Source organism: Pezoporus wallicus, unplaced genomic scaffold, assembly GCF_028554395.1.
Source record: "Pezoporus wallicus isolate ANWC-B61680 ecotype Strahan unplaced genomic scaffold, APGP_CSIRO_Pwel_v1 scaffold_6446, whole genome shotgun sequence".
Classification (NCBI taxonomy): Eukaryota; Metazoa; Chordata; class Aves; order Psittaciformes; family Psittacidae; genus Pezoporus; species Pezoporus wallicus.
Genome location: NW_026636264.1, coordinates 1,721,799 through 1,745,430, shown reverse-complemented (window position 1 = coordinate 1,745,430; position 23,632 = coordinate 1,721,799). Strand labels below are relative to the sequence as shown.

General features: G+C 35.3%; 1 protein-coding gene across 5 annotated transcripts in view; it reads left to right on the top strand.

Moving 5' to 3' along the window:
• Positions 1–267: 267 nt before the first annotated feature.
• SGCG (sarcoglycan gamma) overlaps positions 268–23,632 on the top strand; it is an 84,382-nt gene continuing 61,017 nt past the window's right edge. For 2 of the 5 annotated variants that reach the window (XM_057399636.1, XM_057399632.1), the window contains exons 1-2: positions 268–396; positions 22,779–22,976. In XM_057399636.1, the coding sequence (XP_057255619.1) occupies positions 22,782–22,976 (195 nt within the window). In that variant the 5' untranslated portion in view covers positions 268–396; positions 22,779–22,781. Of the gene's footprint in view, positions 397–1,648; positions 1,709–22,778; positions 22,977–23,632 lie in introns of all 5 variants that reach the window. The other 3 variants (XM_057399635.1, XM_057399634.1, XM_057399633.1) reach the window with 3 other exon arrangements.

The window sequence follows — 23,632 nt, the reverse complement described above, 5'->3', positions numbered from 1 at the left end:
TATTACATGCAGATTCGATGAAGTGCTGCATATTCTGAGATTTTCATAAAGCAGTTGGTGTTACATGACAGGTTGGGCCAGTTTAGTATGCATTATGGATTTGTTATGTCTTACAGTGGGGCAGTTCATTTCTGGAGTCAGTACACAACCATTTTAGCAGTAGAATTAGCCGCTTATGTCACAGATTATAATTAGCTGCGTCTGTACGCCAAAGCAACAGGATGGAATGCAAAACACAGCCAAACATGTGAACGAATTTTCTTCCAGTGATATTTGCCCAGGCTCAAAATATCTCCCACTCCAGATTTGAAAGTAGTGGAAAAGTTAGACAATTCTCTCTTGGGAAGAGACTGATTGTAGCTTATTCAGAAGTCCACATTATTTCAGATCTCTAAGGTAAGTAACAAATTCTTAAATTTGTTTTTATATCTGTATTAAAATATTAGCATATTAATAATTGAGTTGGGTTTTGTTTGTGCTTATTGCATTAATGTATTGAACTTCTTGCCCTTCTGATTTTCTGTGCAACATTTCAGGGTGATTCTGTCCTCATTTAAGGATCATGTTGGTACTCATGATTTATTTTAGGACAAATTCAAGTGTTAATTTTTATATACAAGTATTATTTTAGATTTACAAGTATTATTTTAGATTTAATTTAGTAATTATACTTGTTTTTACAATTAAATGCAGTATTAAGTTGCACAGTTTAAACTTGTGTAATATTAAGAAGCTTTTAGTAATTTTAAAATCTTTTACAATATCATATTACTATACTTACATAAATATCTAGTTTGCAATAGTGAACCCCTGATGTTTGTAGCTCTAAATTTTTCTCAGTTTATTGATCACATAGTAAAAGTCGAATTTAGCCAAGAATGGATCTGTTCTTCTGATGAGCACTCCTTTTTGGTTCGACAGTGTAATAATAACCTTCCATCTGAGGAACTGTTACCAAAATCAGTTCTAAGTTCTGTGAAACGTACTTGAATTAGTGTTGAGCATTGAACTATGTGTATAGAGAACTCCTTTTACATATTTGTAATCTCCTTAAATTGAAATACATTTTCAGTTGAATAATTTCCCTGACTGAAAGAAAATTACTAAGTAGGTATCAATTGGTTACTGACTCATTATGATTTACTGGATGATACTTGGTGTGTCTTCACCAACAGGTGGTTGCACTGCATATTTAACCATGCATCAGAGTAAGCTCATAGGTTCCTAAAACAAGCTGTTTCCAAAGCGTAGGAATGTGATTTGACTAGTGATTTGACACCAGTCATCTAGGCTGCTTTTACAGAGATCTGGGTGGTTTCACCATATCTGTCTTAAATCTCCTCTTAATTGAGCAAGAGATTAATAGTGTCCTAGAAGTGTCTGCCTCTCTCCATTGTCTGTGGAGGGGGCCTAGGTAAGTATGTTAATGTTACCCATGTTTAGTGAGATGAATTCTGTCCTGCATAGCCACATCCAAATGAGTAATCCACATGAGTGAGCTGTAGTAACTTTGTGCCATAGAGTTCTGAAATTTTGCAGTCAGTTAAGAAGTTAAGATTTCAGAATTTTTACTGGAGATGTGTAGTCACAACTGATACCACTTTGGCTGAAATGAATGTTGTAAACAAGTATGATATTTACATATTAGATATATATTTTCTCTCCATTACATAATGAAGATCCAGTGGTCCTAGAATGCCACCAAAGGGTAAGAACCACTATGTGGAGTTAAATTAAAAATAAAAGGACCTAAATTAAGTCCAGCATTAAAGGGAGCCATTTAAAATCTCTTTCTAAACATTTACAGTTTTACTAATAACGTGCAGGGTTTTTTTTCTGGTTGAAAACTCAGTGGTTAACAGCAGGTTATATTTTAGTTATTATTCATAATCATAAGGTTTTAGTAGGTTTGTAATTATACAGACGTGTGACTATACTTAGCGTTGAGAATGCGCAAGTTGTGTTTTAGGCTAAGAGAGAAGAGCTTTGTATGAAGAATCGAAAGAAAGAAATGGATGTAGTGTATCTTACAAACCCAAGCCCCTGTAAAAAGGCAGAGAAAAGTTGTGTGTTCTTTTGCTTGAATAGAATGTGAAAAGTAATGCCTATTACATGAGATACAAATCCCAGGTCCTGATATTTTTTAATTATCTTCATGATTTGGGATTAAGTAAACTGGATTTCCTATAGATTTACTTCTCAGAGTTGATTGTCTTAGATGTTTAATGAGTAGTGACTGAAGGTTTTCCATAACAGAGACATTTGCAAGGTCTTTCTCACATACAGGTTTTCTGATATCTAATAAGGTCTTTTTGCCTATTGCAGTCTTTCAGTGGAGACAAATGAGCTGCTTCTTCTCTCTGTGTCTCATGTTCAGAAAGTTTGTAGGAATATAGTATTTCTGAGATCTGTACTTCTCTGTTGAATTTGGTTGAAACTGGCCAAAGAAACTCAAGCTGTTGTAGGAGGGAAGGAAATGAATGGGAGACAAGACAATTTACATATAGAGTGCCACGGCTTTTTTATTTATTAAACCAAGCTAAAAGCATCATGGCAGTTTGAATAACAGGTTAATTCAATATCCTGGTCAAATTTTCACCTCGGTAATGATATTCTCGCTATTTAATTCATCTGTAAGTTTGTCTACCTGGGCCTGTCTTCTCATTAGACCTTTTTGTATATCTGCCAAAAGCTGTTAAACAGCTGCTACATATCATGCCACGGCTGGTTATGTTTCTGTGGTGGATGAAGTACTTCTGTAAAATAATGTGAATAGGAATACAAGCTAAAGTACATAAATAATTTTAAAAATTGACTATGGTATGTGCTAAGTGTTGGATATTACTGGTATTAGCCATAGTCACATGGTTTTTACTGAGATATATAGTATATTTGTTTATTTGTGTGCTTGCATGCGTATATCCTGAAGGTTATTCTGTATGAATCATGTATTTTCAATAATGGGATAGAATCATAGAATAGTTTGGGTTGGAAGGGACCTTCAAAAGTCATCTAGTCCAACCCTCCTGCAATGATCAGGGACATCTTCAACTTGTTTGCCTGTGTGAAAGTTTTCATAGTAGGGATAAGAAGGAGGAGGAAAAGGCTGGCTGGGGTTTGGCTGAGTGTCAAAAAGGAGAGAGCGAGCATGGTGGACACTCGCAAAAGTCAGCGTGGATGAGGCAGACAAGGCTGCATATATTCTGATTTTACAGAAAGACATATTTGACGGCTAAAGAAGGGAAAGTTTACACAGAGGACACCCAGTGCAAAATTTTAGGTAATGTGGATGAATGTAGTGGAGAGTTCTATGGAGATGGAGCAAACCTTTCTGTGGGATGGGGCAGCAAAACCAGGACAGGAGGTGGTAGACCTATGCTGCCTGTGCTACTTTTTAGGCTATTTTTCTAGTCTCAAGTGCTCAAACTTGTCTACTTTTTCAGTCCTACTCTTTGATGTAATAAAAGATACTTCTTTTAGCCACAAAACTGTATTGTATTATATTCCCTGTAATATTCTACTTCTAGTTTTGTGTCATTAAGATAGGTATTTTCCATTTAATGAAAATACAGAGGAAGGCATCTGAAAACTTACCTTGCTTAAACCCAGAACAGTATTATGAAAAAGTGTATTTCATTCTGCATGATTTCACGAGTCATTTAATAATTATGTTGAATGCACATTTGAAGATAATGCTTTCAAACAGAAATGCAGGTTTTATATTCATGAAGTTGTAGAAGACTATTAATGTATTGTTATAATGGAGAAGAAACTGCATATAAGCTATATTTCATAAAACCACTCTGTGTTTATGTGTGTACCCCACAATCTTTTTCAATTTTCTATTTCATTGAAATTCTGTTACTAAAAGATTTCACAATCTGTGAAAGTACTAATTTTTTATGTTTAGATTCATATATTTTATTAATTTTGTTTTTAGCTAAACATTTATTGAACTGATGGTGTTGTGGTTCAAACTTGGTGATTTGTTATAATTGATTTTAGTCATGTTTATAGAAGACAAAGCCATATTCCCTTTGCCATAGTGAAAACATCTAACATACTATTTAAATTAAGAACTTTAAAATTACCATCTTCCTGTATCAGAAATACTCAGGTACACAGTAATGTCTGCCTTAAGTCAGAAAAAAATTCAAAACTAGCATTTGAAAGTTGTCTAGAAATCAGCGCTTTGATTTACGACTGCTGTAAAGCATATAAATGTCCAGAATGCTCCATCCCTGGCAGTGTTCAAGGCCAGGTTGGACAGAGCCTTAGGCAGCATAATCTAGTGGGAGGCATCCCTGCCCATGGCAGAGTCGTTGGAACTAGATGATCTTAAGGTCCTTTCTAACCTTAAACATTGTATAATTCTGTGAATGTGAAATAATGAAAACAGATGCAGCAGAAAGCAAAATTATTCTTTCTTCTTTTGTTTTATCAGAAGATTCTGTCTTTTGCTACCTTGCCCTTCTCTTTGTGACTTTCTTCAGCATTTCCTGGACGTATTTCTCCCCATATTTTACAATCTCCACGTGTGTGTCTCATGTTCATCTCCTGAGTGTACCCACTACTTAACCTTTTTCTCTTATCCACAAGTGTCTACTCAAAATATTTATTTTACAGCAGCTCTTTCTTTTCATGCTTATATGAGAAGTCACCACCATGGTTGTAGATTTAGTGAAGTATTGTTTGTAGGGACAATTATCAGAGGGCGTTAATCAAAATATGAATGCTGCCTGCCTCTGATTCGCAGTGAAGCTGAACTTATATATCTGCCAAATATATCAGATGACAATGTTACTAAGTGTATGTGGGACCTCTCATTTATGTTGATATGTAACCCAGTTTTCCAAGTACAGGCTTTGCTGGTCTGTAAAGTGGGTGTCAGGATCCCTGCACAATGAAGTAAGTTGTTTTTTGAAATAGGAGTCTAGTCCAGCCTACAGTGCAGGTAGTTAAGCAATTTCAGCATGCACAAAAACACAATGAATTTTTCTTAACTGCATCCCAGAACCAGTGCTTCAGCATGAGCTGCAGTTTCCTTTGGACCTACAGGGAACAGTTTAGAGAATTGGTCTTAATGCCTTTAATTCTGTTTTCACATTTTGTGCATTATTTATGTTCAGAATTGCTAATAATACTGCAGTGGATGCATAGGTGGTAAATAGTATTCTTATATTGTTACTAGAATTTCCTGTTACAATATTCCTTTTTTATATCTGGGTTGGTTCTCTGCTAACATGTCAGACTACGAAGACTTGATTGACATATCAGGCACTATTGTCTAAATTTAATGAGCACACAATATCCAATTTGAGTTTAAAATGCAAGTTATACTTGTGCTCTATGAATGTTTTTTCTTACGTATGCCCAAAGAATAACTTTAGAAATCACAGGGATACTTCCTGGAGAAGGCAGTGTGGTTGTTAGATCCAAATAGGAATTACCTTCCAGTCACCCAAACTAGGATCTTTAAAATGAAGAAATACACCAAAAATAAGTATTACTTTTCAGATTACAGTACTTGATTTACATCAGTAAAAGTCAATTTTAATTGAAATTTAAGAATTTTAATAGTAACTGCTTATTTAAATTTCAGATTAAATATTTTATATTAAAAATATACTTTCAGGCACAAGGATAATATATACTATGTCGAATGAGAGATTTCGCTCTTTGTTTAGTTTGAAATGCATACATACTTAACATGTACTCCTGGGTTTTGTTTATCCTTAATTTTTTTTTTGCAGTTAATTGTAAGATCAGCTACGTCTTTCCTGTTGGTTTTAATGCAAGTGGTATACTGATTAATACCAGTATTTGTACATTTTGCCATGTTCTTCATCTTCTGTGTTTCTTGCATTGCATTATTGCCTTGTCACGGTTGCTGAAGAAACTTAAGTCAACAGTTGAAGTCAACATCACCAAAAAAGGCTTCTGTAGTATATGTCTTTTGGCGATTTCTTTATGTGTCTAATACCCATTTAAATTAATCTGCTTTTCCCCTGTGTAAGTAAAAATGAGTAATAAATAAATTATATAATAAATTATAGCCAGGACTGAAATGCAACAGAAGCACATCAGTTTGTGTTCATTGTCATTTAAAATTCATCAGAAAAGGGCAGGGATTTAAAATATATAATAAGACACAATATAGATAGGAAAGCATTTTGTTTCCCTTCCTACTGAAAAGGAAAGTGAACTTTTAATCTTTAGTTTAGTTTCATATGACTTTTCAAAAAAAGTACAGTTATGAATTTCTACATGCAAGGTTGAGTTACTCTTCTTTCATAGTTTTTAAAACATCTGTGGTAGATCACTTGAATTAGAGAGGGAAGGCATGAGGCTTAATTTTCATCTCTACTCTCTGTATCTAGTTGAATTCCTTGTTTCTGTGGTGTATTTTCTCTTCACTATTCAAAGAAAGCTTCACAAGATAGCAGTATAACTCCATTTACTGTATACAGTATACAGCATACTGTTTACTGTATACAGTATAACTCCATATACTCCATAACTCCATTTCACATTGTGAAATAATTTAGTAAGGCTAAATAAACAGCTTTTCTCAAGGTCGTGTCGTGGTTCAACCTTGGTCAGCAGCTAAGTCCCACACAGATGCTCTCTCACTCCCCCTTGGTGGGCTGAGGGAGAGAATCAGAAGAGTAAAGGTGAAAAAACTCATGGGTTGAGATGAAGAGATAAAGGTTTAATAAGTAAAGCAAAGCAAGAAATTAATTCACTGCTTCCCATTGCAGGTGGGTGTTTGGCCATCCCCAAAAAAGCGGGGCTCCCTCACCCAAAAAACGGTTACTCAGGAAAACAGACACCGTCAATCCGAACATCATCCCCCTTCCTCCTTCTTCCTCTCCACCTTTCTATGCTGAGCATGATGCCATATGGCATGGAATATCCCTTGGGTCAGTGGGGGTCAGATGTCCCAGCTGTGTCCCCTCCCAACAGCACCCCCAAACTACTGCTGATGGGGTAGAGTGTGGAGCAGAAAAGCCCTTGGCTCTGTGTAAGCACTGCTCAATGGTAACTAAAACATCCCTGTGTTACCAACACTGTTTCCAGCACAAATCCAAAGCACAGCCCCATACCAGCTACTATAAAAGAAAATTAACTCCAGCCCAGCCAAAACCAGCACAGTCCTCAACCAGCATAGGAAAGCACCACAGAAGGGAGTTTGCTGCTTTGTAATTGTGCTGAAGGCTATGGTATGAACTGTAAGTATGCCTCTGAAGAGACAGCAGCATGTTACCTAGAAGTAGCACTTTCATAAAAGCAGTAGCAAGAACAGGAAAAAGAGAAAAGGTTATGCCAATGCGTATGTTTTTATTCTTTTTGCTCTCACAGAGGGTACCTCTTCCCAGCACTAAAGACATGAAATACTTCTCCTGAGAGCAACACTGAGCACAATGTTAAAAGACTTTTGCTAAAAGCTCAGACCAAGTAGGACTGTACTACCAACCAGTATTTCTACAAGATACATTTTGGCCTTGCTAGTAATCGTTGTATGTTAGAAAAGATCTATATCACACATCTAGAAAATTAAAATACATCTTTTTGTTTGGTTTGGGTTTGTTTTTTGGTTGGGGTTTTTGGTTTTTTTGTTTTTTTTTTTTTGGACGGGGGTTTGTTTTTGTTGTTATTTTGGGGTTTTTTTTTAGTAAACAGAAATGTAATTGTTGGGGGGTTAAGTACTTTTCAAAACTTTAAAATTACTTACTGTCTTGTAGACATCCACATACGATTATGATAGCAGAGATTCTTTCATGATTTGGCTCCATCAGAGGGATTGCTTTCATTTCCTTCACATGTATAGAGAACTTCAAACCTTTCAGTATTTTCAACAACCTCAATGAAGATTACTTGTCGCATTCCTCCCCCCAAGTTAGCTTTGCAATTCTTGCACATTTGTCACACTTCCCTTTAGTTTATAAATAACCAAAGAAAGCATGGCAGACGACAAAAAAGGTTTTAAGAAGTTTATTCCTAGCAGTGTTTTGAGATTCCTGGTGTTGTCTCCAGTGAAAGAAAATTAAAGCCACAAAAACAATTCTTATCTGCATTTAATGGTCCTTAAAAAATTAAATTTTGGACACATAAACCTAATCTTCACTGAAACTCAAAGCAATAAAGTATCAAATCCTGTCTGCAAAGCTTAACTTCACTGTGTGTTGAAGTTGAAAAAAAAGAAAAAGGTAATTAAGAGCAGAAATTTAAATGGTAGTACAAACAGCATGGGATGTATCCATTTTGTCAAATAGATTTCTTTCAAAGTCCATGATAACCAGAGACATAACAAACCACTCTGAAGTAGCCAGAACTCTGTTTTATCACCCAGGTTAAAAGTTTGAATATGATGACTGAAGAGGAGTTCTTGGATGTTCTTTCCAAATAGGAGTATGATAAATAAATGCTCTTGAGATAAATTAAAACCTGCATACCTTGTAGTACAAAAGAACTGTATTAAGACTATTCTCTTAACTGTTAACCTGCCAGGTAGTTTGTATGTTAAATGGATGATCAGATTCTAAAAAAGAGTGATCAGAGAAGTGAAGAATATATAAGTAGCATGTAAAATTAATTATTTGTGTTTCTGTTAATTGTGGAGGAAACTGGATCACTCTATGTGCTAGAGCCTCATTTTGTGGGTACTCATCAAAGGATCTATTTCAGAAGAAAAGGACTATAGGAAAAGTTTATCTGTAGGAGACATGTAGAAAAAATAGTAGTATTCAAAATCAGAAGATATTCACTGAAGACCTCTGAAAGAACTCAGGAAAAAAATAAGTGAACTACTAATAAAGATAAAAGGTCAGCACTAAACACTGCAGAAGCCTGTATTAATTTAGATTGGAAGGAGGCTCAGGAAATCATCTAGTCCATCCTCCTCCTGTACTTTGATTTGAGAGTCTGTAGCAGACTCTTAGCAGAGCACCACTTGTCCTTTGAGCTTTCATAACCTCCTGAATGTTTCCTTTTCTGTTTCAGAGCAAAATTGTATGCATTTGACTCAGCCCTTTGCACACAGCACAACCTTCTTCCTCCTTGCCTTCCCAGCCTTTCTTTCCTAAGTGCTTTTATCCATCCATTGCAGCATTTCAGTCATGCAGGCTATCCAGTGTATTTCTGTAATTCCAATGGGATCATTGCTCTGCAGCTGTGCATGGACTTCTAATTGCTCTTGTTTGGTTCTCATTCTGTGTTCATACATGTACAGGCACTGGAGATAGATAGGCCAAACGTCACACTCCTGTATAAGGAAAGGGAAAGAGCCATCTCCATCGTGCTGTCCTCTGGATGCTTTGCTGCACCCCGTGTGTTCACTTTTCTTAAGGCTATAGCAACTGTCTCCTTATGTACCTAGTTTAAAGCTTTTCTCACCAAGTTAGAAGTTACCTGATATAATGGGAAGTGTCTCTGCCCATGACAGGGGGCTTATGAACTACATTATCTTCAGGTCCCTTCCAACCCTAACCATTCTGATTCTATGCCATTTTCTGGAGGATGACTGAAGGAATGTTCCAAATGGAAAAAAAAAAAAAAAAAAGCAGCCATTAGAAGGTATTTTGGAACAAAGCAATAAAATTATTAATAATTATTCTGTCACCATAGTATTCACTCATGTTCAGAAGGAATAATGCTCTTTGTGTGCCTTTCTGGTAAAAGAAGCAAGGTAGCATCAAGTACAGATTCATCTTAATTTTCTGCCCCAAGAGCTTCTGATATATTTAGGTATTGCTAACTGCATGATTCTAGCTTTGCTTCAGCAATATATTCCCACTGTCCATCCTACCAGGACCTGGAGTATGGAGTAGAATAGTGATGAGAAACACACATTAATCTTCAAATATTATGCAATTCCTGTTAATTTTTGTATGCAAACAGAGAGAATTTCAGCATTGGCTGAGTGGGTAGAATACTCCTAGGTAGATTATCCCTAACTTGATATTTTGAATAAATAAAAGAAAAATAATGTCAATTTAAGCCAAAATGTGACCTTTGTTCTGTTTATAAATGTTATAAACATTACAAAGGGATTTTAAAGGAAGAGTCTCTTATGAATAAGTAAGATGTAGAGTAGGCAAACAAAGACCATCTGGTGTTTGCAGGTAATTGGGGAAGAATGTTTTAAATTACAGCCCTTGAATAGGAGGATAATACCCCATGAGCTTAGAATTCCAAAGGTATTGTAAACATCTTCCTACTCCAGTGTAATGCAGCATGAAAAGCTTTACTTAAAACAACAAAGGCAGTGTCTTTAAAATACACATTTTCTGTAGCTGTCTCACAAGTGCTGTAGTTTTCTGGACTTCCCAATGACATTATAAATTCAAGTGAAAGACCTTTTCTCTAGAGGACAGTAGAGATTTTAATATATATTTGAGAATACAGGAATAGTTCTGTAGAGCAGTCTGGAAATGAATGGCAGACTCACATGTCCTTATTTATCATCTGGCACTGTCTTCTAGGTTTGAACGTATTGCTTTTGCAGGTACAACAGGTTGTGGTGTAAAAATATCCTATCAAGAGTAAAAATTTGAATTGTATTAGATGTCTGAAATGTCATATTGTTTGCCAGCCTTCCAATTTCTAATGCAAAAAGCAGAAGTATATCTTTAACGAGCACCAGTCTGTTTAACCTTTGGTAGAATTTTCAAATAATTTACAATTTGGAGTAGTTATTGGAAAGGCTGTAACAGGGAAGAAAGAAAAATGGACCTATAGATATCAGAGCCTATTCCAGGTTGGTTTTTTTTTTAATGTAAAATTTCATCTTTTGTGCCTACATGCAAATTTAAGTAGAAACATAAATTGTAGTTAAATAACCTGATGGAGCTACCACATGATGCAAAACAGTTCACTTCCTCTGAACTGTCACAAGTTGATAAAACTTCTTCTATTTCAAATGAGGAATTGCTCCTTTTTTAAAAAACAAGAATGTTTTTCTGAGAAGTAGGTTTGAAACTGTGTACCAGATGGCATTTTTGTTCACCGCTTGGTAATCTCCTCAAAAGGAAGGTAATAAAATGTCCATTGAATTTATGTAGGAAAATGATTCTTGCTTACTATTTTAGAACTTGTTAGTATTCTGTCCAATATACTTAACTTAGATCACTTAAGAGGTATCACAATCTCTCATCAACGCAAACCAACAAAAAAGAAATGCTTTTAAGTGGAAAATTAGGGTACTGTTCATTTGAACAGAGGGGATTTTTTGATTTTTTGAGTAAGTTGCATATGTGCTAACAGAGGCTAATCCTCAGCAAATAACATAACACAGCTTGCATCTATATAACTAATTGTCATCCCTAGCAAACAGAGTGCCCTTTCGGGAGCCTTCCTCTGTGCTGTTCCCAGAAGAACATCATGTGGTTTTGTCCATGCCAGGCAGTGTAGGCAAGTTATTCCAGAATGCATGTTGTCAGTGAAACAGCATGGATGTGCACAGCACATGCCTTGACCCTGCTTAGTTTACTATTCTACTTGTAAGGTAGGAAAATCCTTACTGCAAAAAATGACCTTAGCATAAAAGGCACAATTTTCTCTGCGATGAGTATGGGTCTGTAAATGAGAAATGAGAACTGAGATCTTGTCTCCTGCAAGAATATATACTCTCAGTGGGATGTTTTCCTACACTTCTGCTGTTTTTTGTAAGGGAGATGAATTTTAAAGCAGGGAGAACAAAAGCCAAACAGGAAGAGGAAAGAAGTAGATAGATTCAGGGTGTCTGTCCTCAAGAGAAATAGGAACTGAGCCTGGCCAGCCAAGAGTGTTGTATGTGGGAGGAAAGCTAGAGACAGATGTGAGAAAGAGTCTGGAATTACCAGTAAGTGTGAAGGTTAAAGGAACAGGAGAGGAAACGTTTTAAGATATAAATGAAAGCATGCCTTAGCTGGGCAAGTATATTGAGGAGTCAGAAAATTGTAGTGGAGACAAAGAAGATGAAAAGGAAGACTGAGATTGTGTAAGGGGTGAAATATGTTAAAACTGTAAGAAAGCAGGGAAGGAGAAAGGTTTAACAAAATCTGGGAGAAACGCAGCTGATAGGAAAGGAGACAGGTCTGCCTAGAGTAAGTAAGAAATTGAGACTTTACTGCATGGAGAAGGGGAAAACAAAGAAAACTTTAGCAGTTTATGAGACTTTGCAATGATACAACTGTATCCTAAGATGTATCTTTATATCCCAGAGAAGCATGATCCAGTTTTCAGTTCATGCTGAATTATTTCTCCTTTTTTAGTTTGATGCCATGAACCATTTTAACCAGTTATAAAAAATATTTTCTTGAATTTTTATCTCTGTAATTATTAAAAATTCAGAATATTTTCAAAGATGTTGGTAAGTACTGAAATCAATCAACTTTCTATACCAAATTGTGTTGACAGGTGTTTGTACTGTTAGTAATCTGCATTACTGAGTGGCTTGGGTAGATAAATATGCAGCAAGATGTTGCCAAATCTTGGTTTAACTAAATATGTAGGTTTAGTTGCCATGTTTAACTTCTAATTTCAACTGGTTTTGTGTTGTCTGATTTAATTCTTTTTTTTTTTTTTCAATAACAATTGGATGTTTGGGATAGATCACATATCATAAAAACATAATTTATCTGCTGAAGACAGGACCTATCATAGTCTTGTCTGGTAACTAAAGCAGTCATTGGATTTTACATATCTGATGTTATACCAAATTCAGTAATTTGATATTTTATTCAGAATGTTGTTTATTAAGTTGTTTGCGAACAACTGTATGAATTCAATGCCAGACTTTTTCAGTAAATTAGTGTAATAAGGATTGAATAGAAAGGCCTTGTCTGTATCCAATGTAACGTGGTGTCTGCTCTGAATTTAGCTGCCACTGAATAAAAGAGCTGAAATCCTAGTGAGCAAAATTAACCTTTGGTAGATTATAATAAAAGTTGTGTAAATTTGTCAGCCATCTTCTCTGTGCTTCTGTTCCTGGAGTGTCAGGTAATACCTAGGCTGCGTTGTAAAGCGACAGTACTCCCAAAGAATGGCAACTTTTACCTGAAAAAAAAAACCTTTAATACCTGGAAGGATCAAATTATAAGAATAAGAGAGAATGTGTTATTCAGATCTCAGTGTAATTTATAATCCTGTAAAGACTATAATTTATAATTTATAAATCCTCAGGTCATCCCTGTGTGTTTAATTTTTCTTTGTCATAGAATCATAGAATAGTTAGGGTTGGAAAGGACCATAAGATCATCTAGTTCCTACCCCCCTGCCATGGGCAGGGACACCTTACACTAAATCATATCACCCAAGGCCTTGTCCAACCTGGTCTTGAACACCGCCAGGGATGGAGCATTCACAACCTCCCTGGGCAACCCATTCCAGTGCCTCACCACTTGTCCTTTATACTGAGAAAACCTTTTGCACAGTAGACTAAATGTTCACTATTCTTCTTTTCTGTAAAGATAGGATTTTTATTAAATTTTAAGGAGAAGAAGAAGTGTAATTCTACTAACCCTTCCCTAAGGACAAGATAGCTCTCTCATTCCTTGCCTAAAATTGTTCCTTTCTTCCACCTATTTCAAGACTGATCCTGCAAAGCTTATCATTTAAAGGCTTGTCCATGTAATCAGAGGCAGTTAAACAGTTCATCTTAGCAAATTCTTTAGGAGCTAAGAATATTTTTGAACTGGAGGAAAGCAATAATAGGAATGTCACCTTCATTCTAACAGAAATGGAACCAGGCACCTGGGTCTTTAGAAAGATTAGAGTTTTTTAAACTTCATGTTGAGAGAAAGTTGAATGGTACAGAGGAACACATTCGGAAAGGTATGAAGAAGGAAGTCATAAAAAGCATACATCCCCAGGTACAGAATAAAAGAGAACCTGGCAGTAGGATATGATGAACAAATACAGTCTCACTTAAATTGGAGGGTAGAAGACTGGAAATAGAAGAAAATTATACATGTTTGTATAGCTTCACAATAGGAATAATTAAAATAGGATAATTAAAATGCTTCGCTTTAAGGAGCTAAGAAACTGAATTAACTTGAATAGTCATGTTGAAAATATGACAAAGAAAACAATGAGTAACACCAAGTTAAAAACGTTTGGGAAAGACAGAGTAGGACATGTAAGCGATGCCATGTGTTAACAGAAGTTTACTGTAAAGACAGATTGATAAAGCAGTTGTATCAAAGACTCAGTTTATTAACATGCTCATGGACTGAAGTGTGCAACCTAAGCAGAGCAATATTATTAACCACATAAATATGATTGATAATATTAAAGACTATATTGCTAATGACCTGACCAGGGTGATTACAATGACTGTGGCTTGCTGTAGTGGATTAGAAACAATGAGAGAGGAAACTCTGTTTTTCCTTTTACCCTTGTAGTAGAAATGTCATAATTAGGTCCAACATTCAGACCGCATTTTTAAATCCCACAAATGACTGGGTTTGGCAACAGTTCCTCAGGAGGCAGAGTAATTTCCTGACTGAATTCTGAGCAGTGCACAAGGTCACTTTCCTGTTGTTGTCAAGGAGTGTATTGTAACATCAGCCATGTTGATGTTAGAGTAAACCAGAGCCGAAGAATCTTAGTCACTGTTCTGAAGTTAAAGAAAGGCACTATATAAAAAGGAAGCAGCCTCTGAAAAGGAAACAACCTTTTGCATGTGACTATATAAAAACATATGCTTAGGGTAAATGCATATTTAAAAGACATGGCTAAATTAGTATAGCTAAAAAGGACAAGAGAAGCAGTTAGAAGCAGGAAGGTATTAATAAACACATTAGTTGTATCAAATGGGGTAAAAAAGATCCAAACTCCAATAGGCTAAGTGTAACACAACAGTAGAAGAGTCCAAGCAGTATTTAAGAACTTAAAAAAAATAAAAATAAAAATAAAAAGAAATTGAATGTGAGGCTGCCACAGCGACTGTGGACAATCAGATTTTAGCAGGACTATTCAGAGATGCTAAAGCTATTGAAGAAAATGAAGTCCTGACAATGTGTGGTTGCACCTTTTTTCCCAACAAGTAACCAATTCTGATGTCAAAGTTAACCCTGCTTTGAGCAGGAAGTAGGACTAGATGATCTCCAGAAGTCCCTTTCAACTTTCAGGTTTTGTGATTCTGTGGTTCTGTTCTGGGAAAACTGTTCCATGATGAATCAAAGACTAGCTCTCATCACCTCGTGAACAATTGAACACAGTAACACAGGTATTCCATCGGTCCGTAACAAACTCCTGTTTTCTGCCATGCTGTAGAGGACAAGAAAGCAGACTAAGCAGTCTCCTTCTACTTTCTTTGTGTTAGTTGAAAGCCTTAACTAAGAATTTAAATTTCTCATAATTAAAGTAATTTAGCTTATACCTAGCTTAATTATAAATGTTTTGTTAAATGCATGATTAAAGAAAAAGAGGGAACTATTGGAATGAATCTATTTTGGCTTCTGCTTCACAGTAGAAGTCCAGGGAAGAGAGGGAGAGAGAAACCTCACAGCCAGAAGAGCCTGCAATAATTTCTGTTCTTATATTGACTGCACTACATTATGCATCTTTTGTTTTCCTGGTGGACTTGCAGTCCTTCAACGAAAAAATAGATTATTTTGAACAGCAACTACTATGGGCAAAAAATGTATTGGACTTCAGAGGGCAAAATGTATTTCACAATTAGGTTTATTAAATGAAAATATTCACTATCACAGTTTTATCATCTCCTCAAAATAATAAAACTTTTTTGAGATGTCTTTTTTGAGATACCTTTTCTCAAAGGGGTTGAAGAATAAAAAAAGTATTACTAAGAAAAGATTAATTACCTGTTCTAGATTTAACGTTTTTAAAATGTCTTTGTAGTAATCCCTAGTGAGAAACACTGAATTACATTCAACAGGACAAGACAGTTTTTTCCACATTGACACTATAAAAGTTCATTGCACAGGGAACAATAAGTAAGGGTATACTTAAGTGATCTTGACGCCATTATTTGATCTCAGGCTTTCATTGTTAGGTGAAAACAATGGCTGTCCAGACTGCTCTTTTCTCTCTCCTGGAAGACTGTTTTCTGAAATCTGTAATAATAATGAGAACTCCATGAGGTCTAGACAATAGCTTTGTGGATGAGACACTCATTTAGATGTCGGTGTCACATCCACATCATCATCCAATCACTTCTACATCCGTTCTTCTAATTTCTTTGTATTCTTGAAAAGGTTTTTGTTGTCTGCCAAGTCAGAGTAACGTATATGTTGGAAATCTCCAGAAAGTAAATAATTGTGAGATTTTAATTTTGTTTTTTTTTTCCACATAACACTACTTGATGTTGCTCGAGGAAATATAACTGAGATGGTGACTGAGTTTCAAAGAGAGAAGAATCACTTTTTTTTTAAATTAAAGCATTTTAAAGCATTTTGCATGAAAGATGGGATTTCTCATACCAGAAACTAGCTACTTCTTGAAATGATAGTGAATAAAAAACCCTGCAAAAATTAAAAATAATTTACAAAAAGAATCTGTCTAATGTTTTTTCTTGGCCTCTTGATTCGGAAGGATGCATCTGATCTAATTAACGTTTGGGGAGTTTGTTAAAGGAGGAAAAATAATCAAGTTGAAGGACTGAAAATGTTTTTAAAACTTTTTTTTTACTGTAAATGATAGTGAAAAATACACAGGTATTAGACAATAATTTTTAATAAAGCACTTCATGCTATGCTGTCAGAATCTACCTTTCAGCTATTGCATTGGTACTTAAAATGTGCAAAGCTTTTAATTCTGACCATGTCACAGTTATTATGTAAATTTTCACTGCAGGGGATGTAAACAGTTAACCAGGCCATATGAATTTCTTTGCCTGTTTCCACAAATTATGCTGCAGGGATCCAGCTCTTTTTAGCTGATGACAGAAGTTTACAATTCAAACTGTAATACACTATATAATATACACATCTCAGCAAAGCAAAGTTGGGCAAGATTAAATATAAGATGTCGGAACAAGGGAGGGTTGAAAGGAATTAATTTTTGGTTGTTTTTTTTTTTTCTTGAAAGCTTTTCCATATGGATTCCAAAGGTTTCTTTTATTCTCTTTTTCTGTTGAATGACAGCTTTGCCTCAACTATTCTTCCTTTGTCTCTCGTCCTGTTTTCTGTTGGTTGTTTGTTGTGGTTTAAGTCCAGTCAGTAATTCAAACCACCTAGTAGCTCTCTCACCCCCCCCCCCTTCCTCCCCCAGCTCCCGAAGGGATGGGGAGGAGAATTGAAAGAATGTAACTCCCATGGGTTGAGATAAGAACAGTCCAGTAACTAAGGTATAACACAAATCACTGCTGCTGCCACCAACAATAATAATTATAAAGGAGATAACAAGGGAAGAGAACACAACCGCTCACCACTCATTGACCAATACCCAGCCCGACCAAGCAGAGATCTAGCCCCTCCGGGTAACTGCCCCCAGTTTATATAGTGGTCATGACATGCTGTGGCATGGAGTACCCCTTTGGCTAGTTTGGGTCAGGTGTCCTGTCTCTGCTTCCTCCTGGCTTCCCCTCCTCTCTGGCAGAGCATGAGACTCAGAAAGTCCTTGGTCAGAGTAAACATTACTGAGCAGCAACTAAAAACATCAGTGTTATCAGTGCTGTTCCCAGGCTGAAAGTCAAAACCACAGCACTGCAGCAGCTACTAAGAAGGAGAAAAATGACTGCTACTGCTGAACCCAGGACATTAATCAGTGAACCGCCTCTGTCCTCCAGAAAGACAGAAGTGTGCCTACCTGGGTGCCACCAAAGTGTGAAGACAAAGTTCATTCTATATAATAATACCCATCTAGCCCAATGCATTGTATAAACCAATGTTAATGAACATATTTTTCCATGAAGATACTGTATGCAGATTGTAAAAGTAGTTCTTGCTTGCCTGAGTTGCACGTTTATTTCAGTTTACAATTTATAATGGCACAAGAATTTAGTCTAAATTGTTAAAATGGTCTTTCTACTGAACTGTTTTAGCTTGGCATTATCACCTCTTTCATTCCCACACTTACTATGAATTTTCTTGCATGTAAATGAATATACTTCTTGTAAAGAGAGTAGAAGCACTGGTGACTGAAGTTCCTTGCAAAAGAACGTGTAGTATGAGCATCAGTGGTTCAGATTTCTTTGTGAAGCTCCTTAATTTTTACTTGAAAAGGTTTTCTTGAGTGCTTAGCTTTTTGTCTCTGCTCAAAATCCCAACAAATTTTGAAACAGTTAAAAAATGTAAAATGTTAAGAATTACATAATTTTTAATGGAGTTATAGTTGATTATTAGTATTAATTAACTAGTTGCATATTTATATTATGCTTTCTCATAGTTTAATATTGATAGTTGTGACAATATGACAAAGTACTTGAGTAATACAGTTCTGAGCTATGCTTTAAGGAGAATTTTATTTGTGTTCAATAAAATAACAGCCATTTATGAACAACAATGAAAATATTTTTGCAATTGAAACAGACTGAAATTGCTTATTTTATTTGAAATAGTATTGTCTACACTCAAATAATTCCTGAAAATAATACGATTTACAAGCTTCTACTCAGACTTGCTTTCCCAAGCAGACTTACTGATAGATTTGCAAATTCCTTCTTCAAAACTCAGCTGTCTTAAATGAATAATCCAGAGATGTCATAATGGCATTTTGAACTTGACGCCCAAACTGACCTAAATGAAATAGTAACATTATTGATGGACAGTTTTCAATATCTAGGTACTGATATAAAAATATCCTGGATCTCTGAATCATGAAGTTCACAGAGGCCAGTCTCCAAGTCTTGCATGGGAAAAGGTGGAATAGAACCAAGGAAATGTTCTACCATGGCTACATATTTTTAGAGGGCACCTTTAGTATCACAGTGTAAAAAGCATTTCATTGGCACTCATACATGTATTCCTGTAGGCATGAATTTCATGCATTATGTGCAACACATCTCTCACGTGATCAAAATATCTGCAGTGTACAAGTAGTTCACAAGTTATGTCTATCATTTAAAATCTATCACAAAGCTTTTGGCAGCTAATTAGCATTCAGTATCTGTTTGAAATTAGCAAATAGGCAAGAATATGATAAAAATGGATCCCAGTAAAAAAAATGATGACCATTGGAAAATGCTTTTAATAGGAGACTACCATAATAAAGCTTAATCCCTGGATTTATGGCCATATATACAGAAATCCATATGGAATATGCGAGTAATTGATCTTAATTTTATTTGCCTTATGATTGTGTGGACCCTTGGGTAGGAACACCAAGAAATTCCACTTCCAAATAAGTATTTTTATTATTATGGTACGGCTGACCTAATGAAAGCATGTTTTCATGGCCCATTTGAATGATGTCAGATTTTTCATTCTGAAACCCAGTTGCCATTTTATCTGCACTATCAGTTGCCAGGATTGTTATTACTCATCAGAGTTCAGCACTGTGTGCCGTCTTTGTAACAGAATATAAAGGTAACAGTTGCTGAAGTCATAGTTCATTCTGCAGACTGCTTGCTTCTCCAACTAACTTGTGTACAACCAGGTGTCTAAGTAACTACTTTCTTCTTGGTGTGTGTTTAGTTTACTCCTAAACAATCAACTTAGAGTTTCATGTTTATTACATTTACAAATCACATTTTTCATCATAGTTCTAAATATCTGGTTTTTTCCTTCTAAAAATCTCTCTTGAATCCTGGTAGACTTCACCAGCCAACTATGAGATCTGCCTGTCTCAGGGTTTCCTTTCAGCCCAGCTTCCTAAAACAACCCAAACCTATAGAAAAATTTCTCTCTAACTTCTCCAGATAGGTCTGAGATTACTTTCCTGTATGATTTCAGCTTGTGAATGTATAAGTCAGTAATATGGAAAGATGATTTTTCCAGGAGAGACAGTCCAACAGTATGAATTCTTAAAGGATTTCCTCTGTAATACTTGGTGCTGGGCCACTAATTTGCTTAAAAATTATGAAATATGATATTAAGTAGACAAATTAAATCCTTTCCAAAGCAGTAAGCTGTCTAGGCCACCATTACCCATTTGGTAGGACCAAAATAATTTTTGGCTGTATTAATAATGCTCAGGATCAACAGAACTGTTTTCTATCAGAAAAAAATAATTTGTGCAGAGAACAGTGCTGTGCTGGGAGATGTCCCTTGTGGAATTTCTGAAAGAATAAAAACAATCGCAAAATGCATAGGCTTTTTGGTGAAATGCATAATGGGTTTTGGCTTCACCTCATTAAACAGCAGTACATAATAAATTATATATAAAACCCTCAACTCACACAGCAAACATTTTACAATGGAGTAAAAATGGAACAGAGAACAAGAATCAAAATAATCCTATCTTCTTGTTAAATTACATGCTTCTGGAAATCATTCTGGTTGGAATTAATTTGATCAAATGCTTATGTCTTAAAACATGGAGGCATGTGCATATAAAAAAATCGTCCAAGGCTTTCTTTATTTCTGTTTTTATAGAGAAGTTAAGCACATCTAAGGAGCAAGTCATTGGATGTCTAAAAATCTGAAATAAGTCAGATAAATAATTCCCAGAAGGGGCAGCTTTATCTTCATTAACCATAAAGGGAGTCCAGGTTGACTGGCTCAGATACTGAAGGCTAAATTGTTGGTATCTTAACATTGTAAGATGAATTCCTGCCTCAGAGACTACCATGATGAGGCTGATAGAAAACATGAAGATCTGAGAATTAATTTACTCTTTATCAAATGGCATTTCTACTGTAAAATTTACCTTGAAAATGCAGCGAATAGCAACACAAGGAACAGAGCAGTCTGTCTTGTGAAGAGGACTTCTGTTAGGATGGCACTTTCTGTAGCTGTAATCTATCTTCTTTCTTGTAAAACTGGCACTTAACAAGTATGTGTAATACAAAAAACAATAAGAAACTTAGAGGATAAACCATGTTAGGGTATATACTTCCTGTGTGGAAGTAAGGGTAAAGGTTTTTTTAATCATTTTTTGAAAGCCATTGGCAGAAGATAGTAAAGTAGGTTTAAGATAAAGGGCAACTTCTGTGTGGGTGGTATGGTTTGTTATACTATGATTAGCATATTTCGTGTGGTGATATCAAGTAACATCTTGTAAATCTACAGTGCAGTAATGTTAAGCCAAGTTATTTCAGAATCTGTGATTTCCCACTAATAAATCATTATACTATTTTCAGTATTTTCAGCAGTTGAAAAGATTTATATAAGCAGTATCATGACAACTGAAACATAGCAGCAAAATATCATCAGAATATTGTCCCATAATGGCTGTAGCACAGATTATGAACTACTGATGATCAAGTCTCATTTTTTAACATAAGTAAACAACAAATGAAAAGATTTTTGAGTGGAAGTTCAGAAATAAGAAAATTCCTGTATATATGCAAAGAGATGATGCATGAGCTACTTCTGTTCAATTGTAAACTTATACTGCATTCTCTGTCTTGTAGTTTGATAGGAAGCTACAGGAGCAAAAGATGGTATCTTCCTAAAGATAAGGGTTAGAACTGAGACCCACAAGTTTTTACAGACACAGGGTGGCTCTGAATGAGACTCGAAAAGAGCGTCTTTAATGACTTAGGGTAAATCCAGCAGCTGGACAAAGATGTACTTTAATCATGTTTTGAAAGCTGTCCGGGCAGAGCACAGCTGAATTTACTCCTAGGAGTAAATTCAGAATTGAGAGGAGACCTTGTGTGAAACCTGTCTGAAGGCACTCTCATTTGGAACATTTTATTGTAGTAAATTGGATCGTATTTTGGATGTAAGATACCTGTGGATACACCTCCCTCATGGGAAGTGCTTGAACTTACAATACATATTTTATTTTGACATCCATGGTCAAAACATGGTGGGGTGGGTTTTTTTGTTTTGTATTGGTGGAAATGAGACAGATGTTGCCAGCTTTTTTCCTAGATAAGCAGCTTCACCTGCTAAGATTTTATTCACTTGGCTAAAAATTGTAAGGTTTAATGAATGGCTTAAGTTGTTGGTGATCTCTGTGCTGTAAAAGGTCAAAGTTAGTTTTAACTAGTTCTAACTAGTTTTTTAACTTAGTTTTAACTAGTGCAATCTGTTGATATTTCTTAAATTCAAAGCATGGTTCTTTAAGAAATATAAAGTGAAGGAAGTTGTTTAAATCCAGTAAGTAATAGTTTTATTGCTAACATATGTTTAAATATAAATAGAGAAATAATATTCTTTACTTTATTAAGAACCATTTCATGTATTTATATACACATTCTGAAGCTTAACATATTTGACATTCCAGTGTTTTGCAACACAAAAAATGCATTTTATTACTAAATTGCGGGAATATGTAGAAGTGTTTTAAACCTGGGCTTACAAGGTACCATTACCACTTGTAACTATTTTTACAGAAATATAATATTGTTCTGTGAGCCACAGATTATTATCTGATTATTATAAGATTATTATCTGACACAATGAAATATTTTGTGATGGGATAGAGTATTATGAAAAAAGGGGGGAAAGTGTTGTCATTCTATATAGAATAAAATAAATTTAAGCCTCCTGAAAATGGGAATTGATGCAGTTTGTATATTAAAACATCACATCATGTGTACCAAGAATTTGCATGTAAGTGTAGTTGGAATGGGACATGATGAAAATGTTTTCTGTGTAAAACTTCATACGAATTTCTAGTGTATAGTGATTTGTTATTACAGTTATATGTTCATATTTCCCCTGGGTTTTTATATATTTTAATTTAACTCAACTAAGCACTGCATTTTTTTCTTTACATAGCAGATGGTACGTGAACAGTACACTACAACAACACCAGGCACTAGCCTAGAGAGGCCGAAGAATGAGTATGTCTACAAAATCGGAATTTATGGCTGGAGAAAGCGTTGCCTCTACCTGTTTGTTCTCCTCCTGCTTATCATCCTAGTTGTGAATTTTTCTTTGACAATTTGGATTCTTAAAGTGATGTGGTTTTCCCCAGTAAGTGTCCCCTTTAATTTTCTATTTTTTTCATATTCTCTTCCCTGCCTTACCACTTCACTTATTTTGTACGCGCATGAGCTTTTCTGTGTGTAATAGATAGTTGTTTTAATTCCTTCCCAACTGTAATTTGTACTTCAGTTGAAAGTATGTAAGAAATGCCTATATTTGAACATACTTCCTTTAATTTCTGTATTGATGATAATCTTTAAACTACTGAGGTTGTTGACACCTTATATTGAGGTAAATCATAACCATTCTAAGAGAGTGTATTTTACTGTTGTTTCGAAGTGTCTATTTAGTTTATGTGTTATAAACGTGTTTGCTATAATTTTATCTCATGCTAAATTCTTAAACTATTGCTACAGGTGCTGGTTTTTAGTAGATTCCTTCTTCTGTTTATCAGCATCTAAAATTTTACAATTTATTTGACTAATTAATTATAGCTCAGAGGTAGTTATTACTGCATCATGCTTGAGGCTAAGCAGCTGTATTATTCAGGAATAAATTTAATCTTTCCACTGTCATATATATTTTAATATTTATAATGTAATTTTTCATGTAGTAGATTAAAGGGTAACTCTCAGAAGTCTGCAAGATGTAGGTTTAGTCACAGTGCAATAAAATGCATCACTGAATATTAAAGCTAAGCTAAT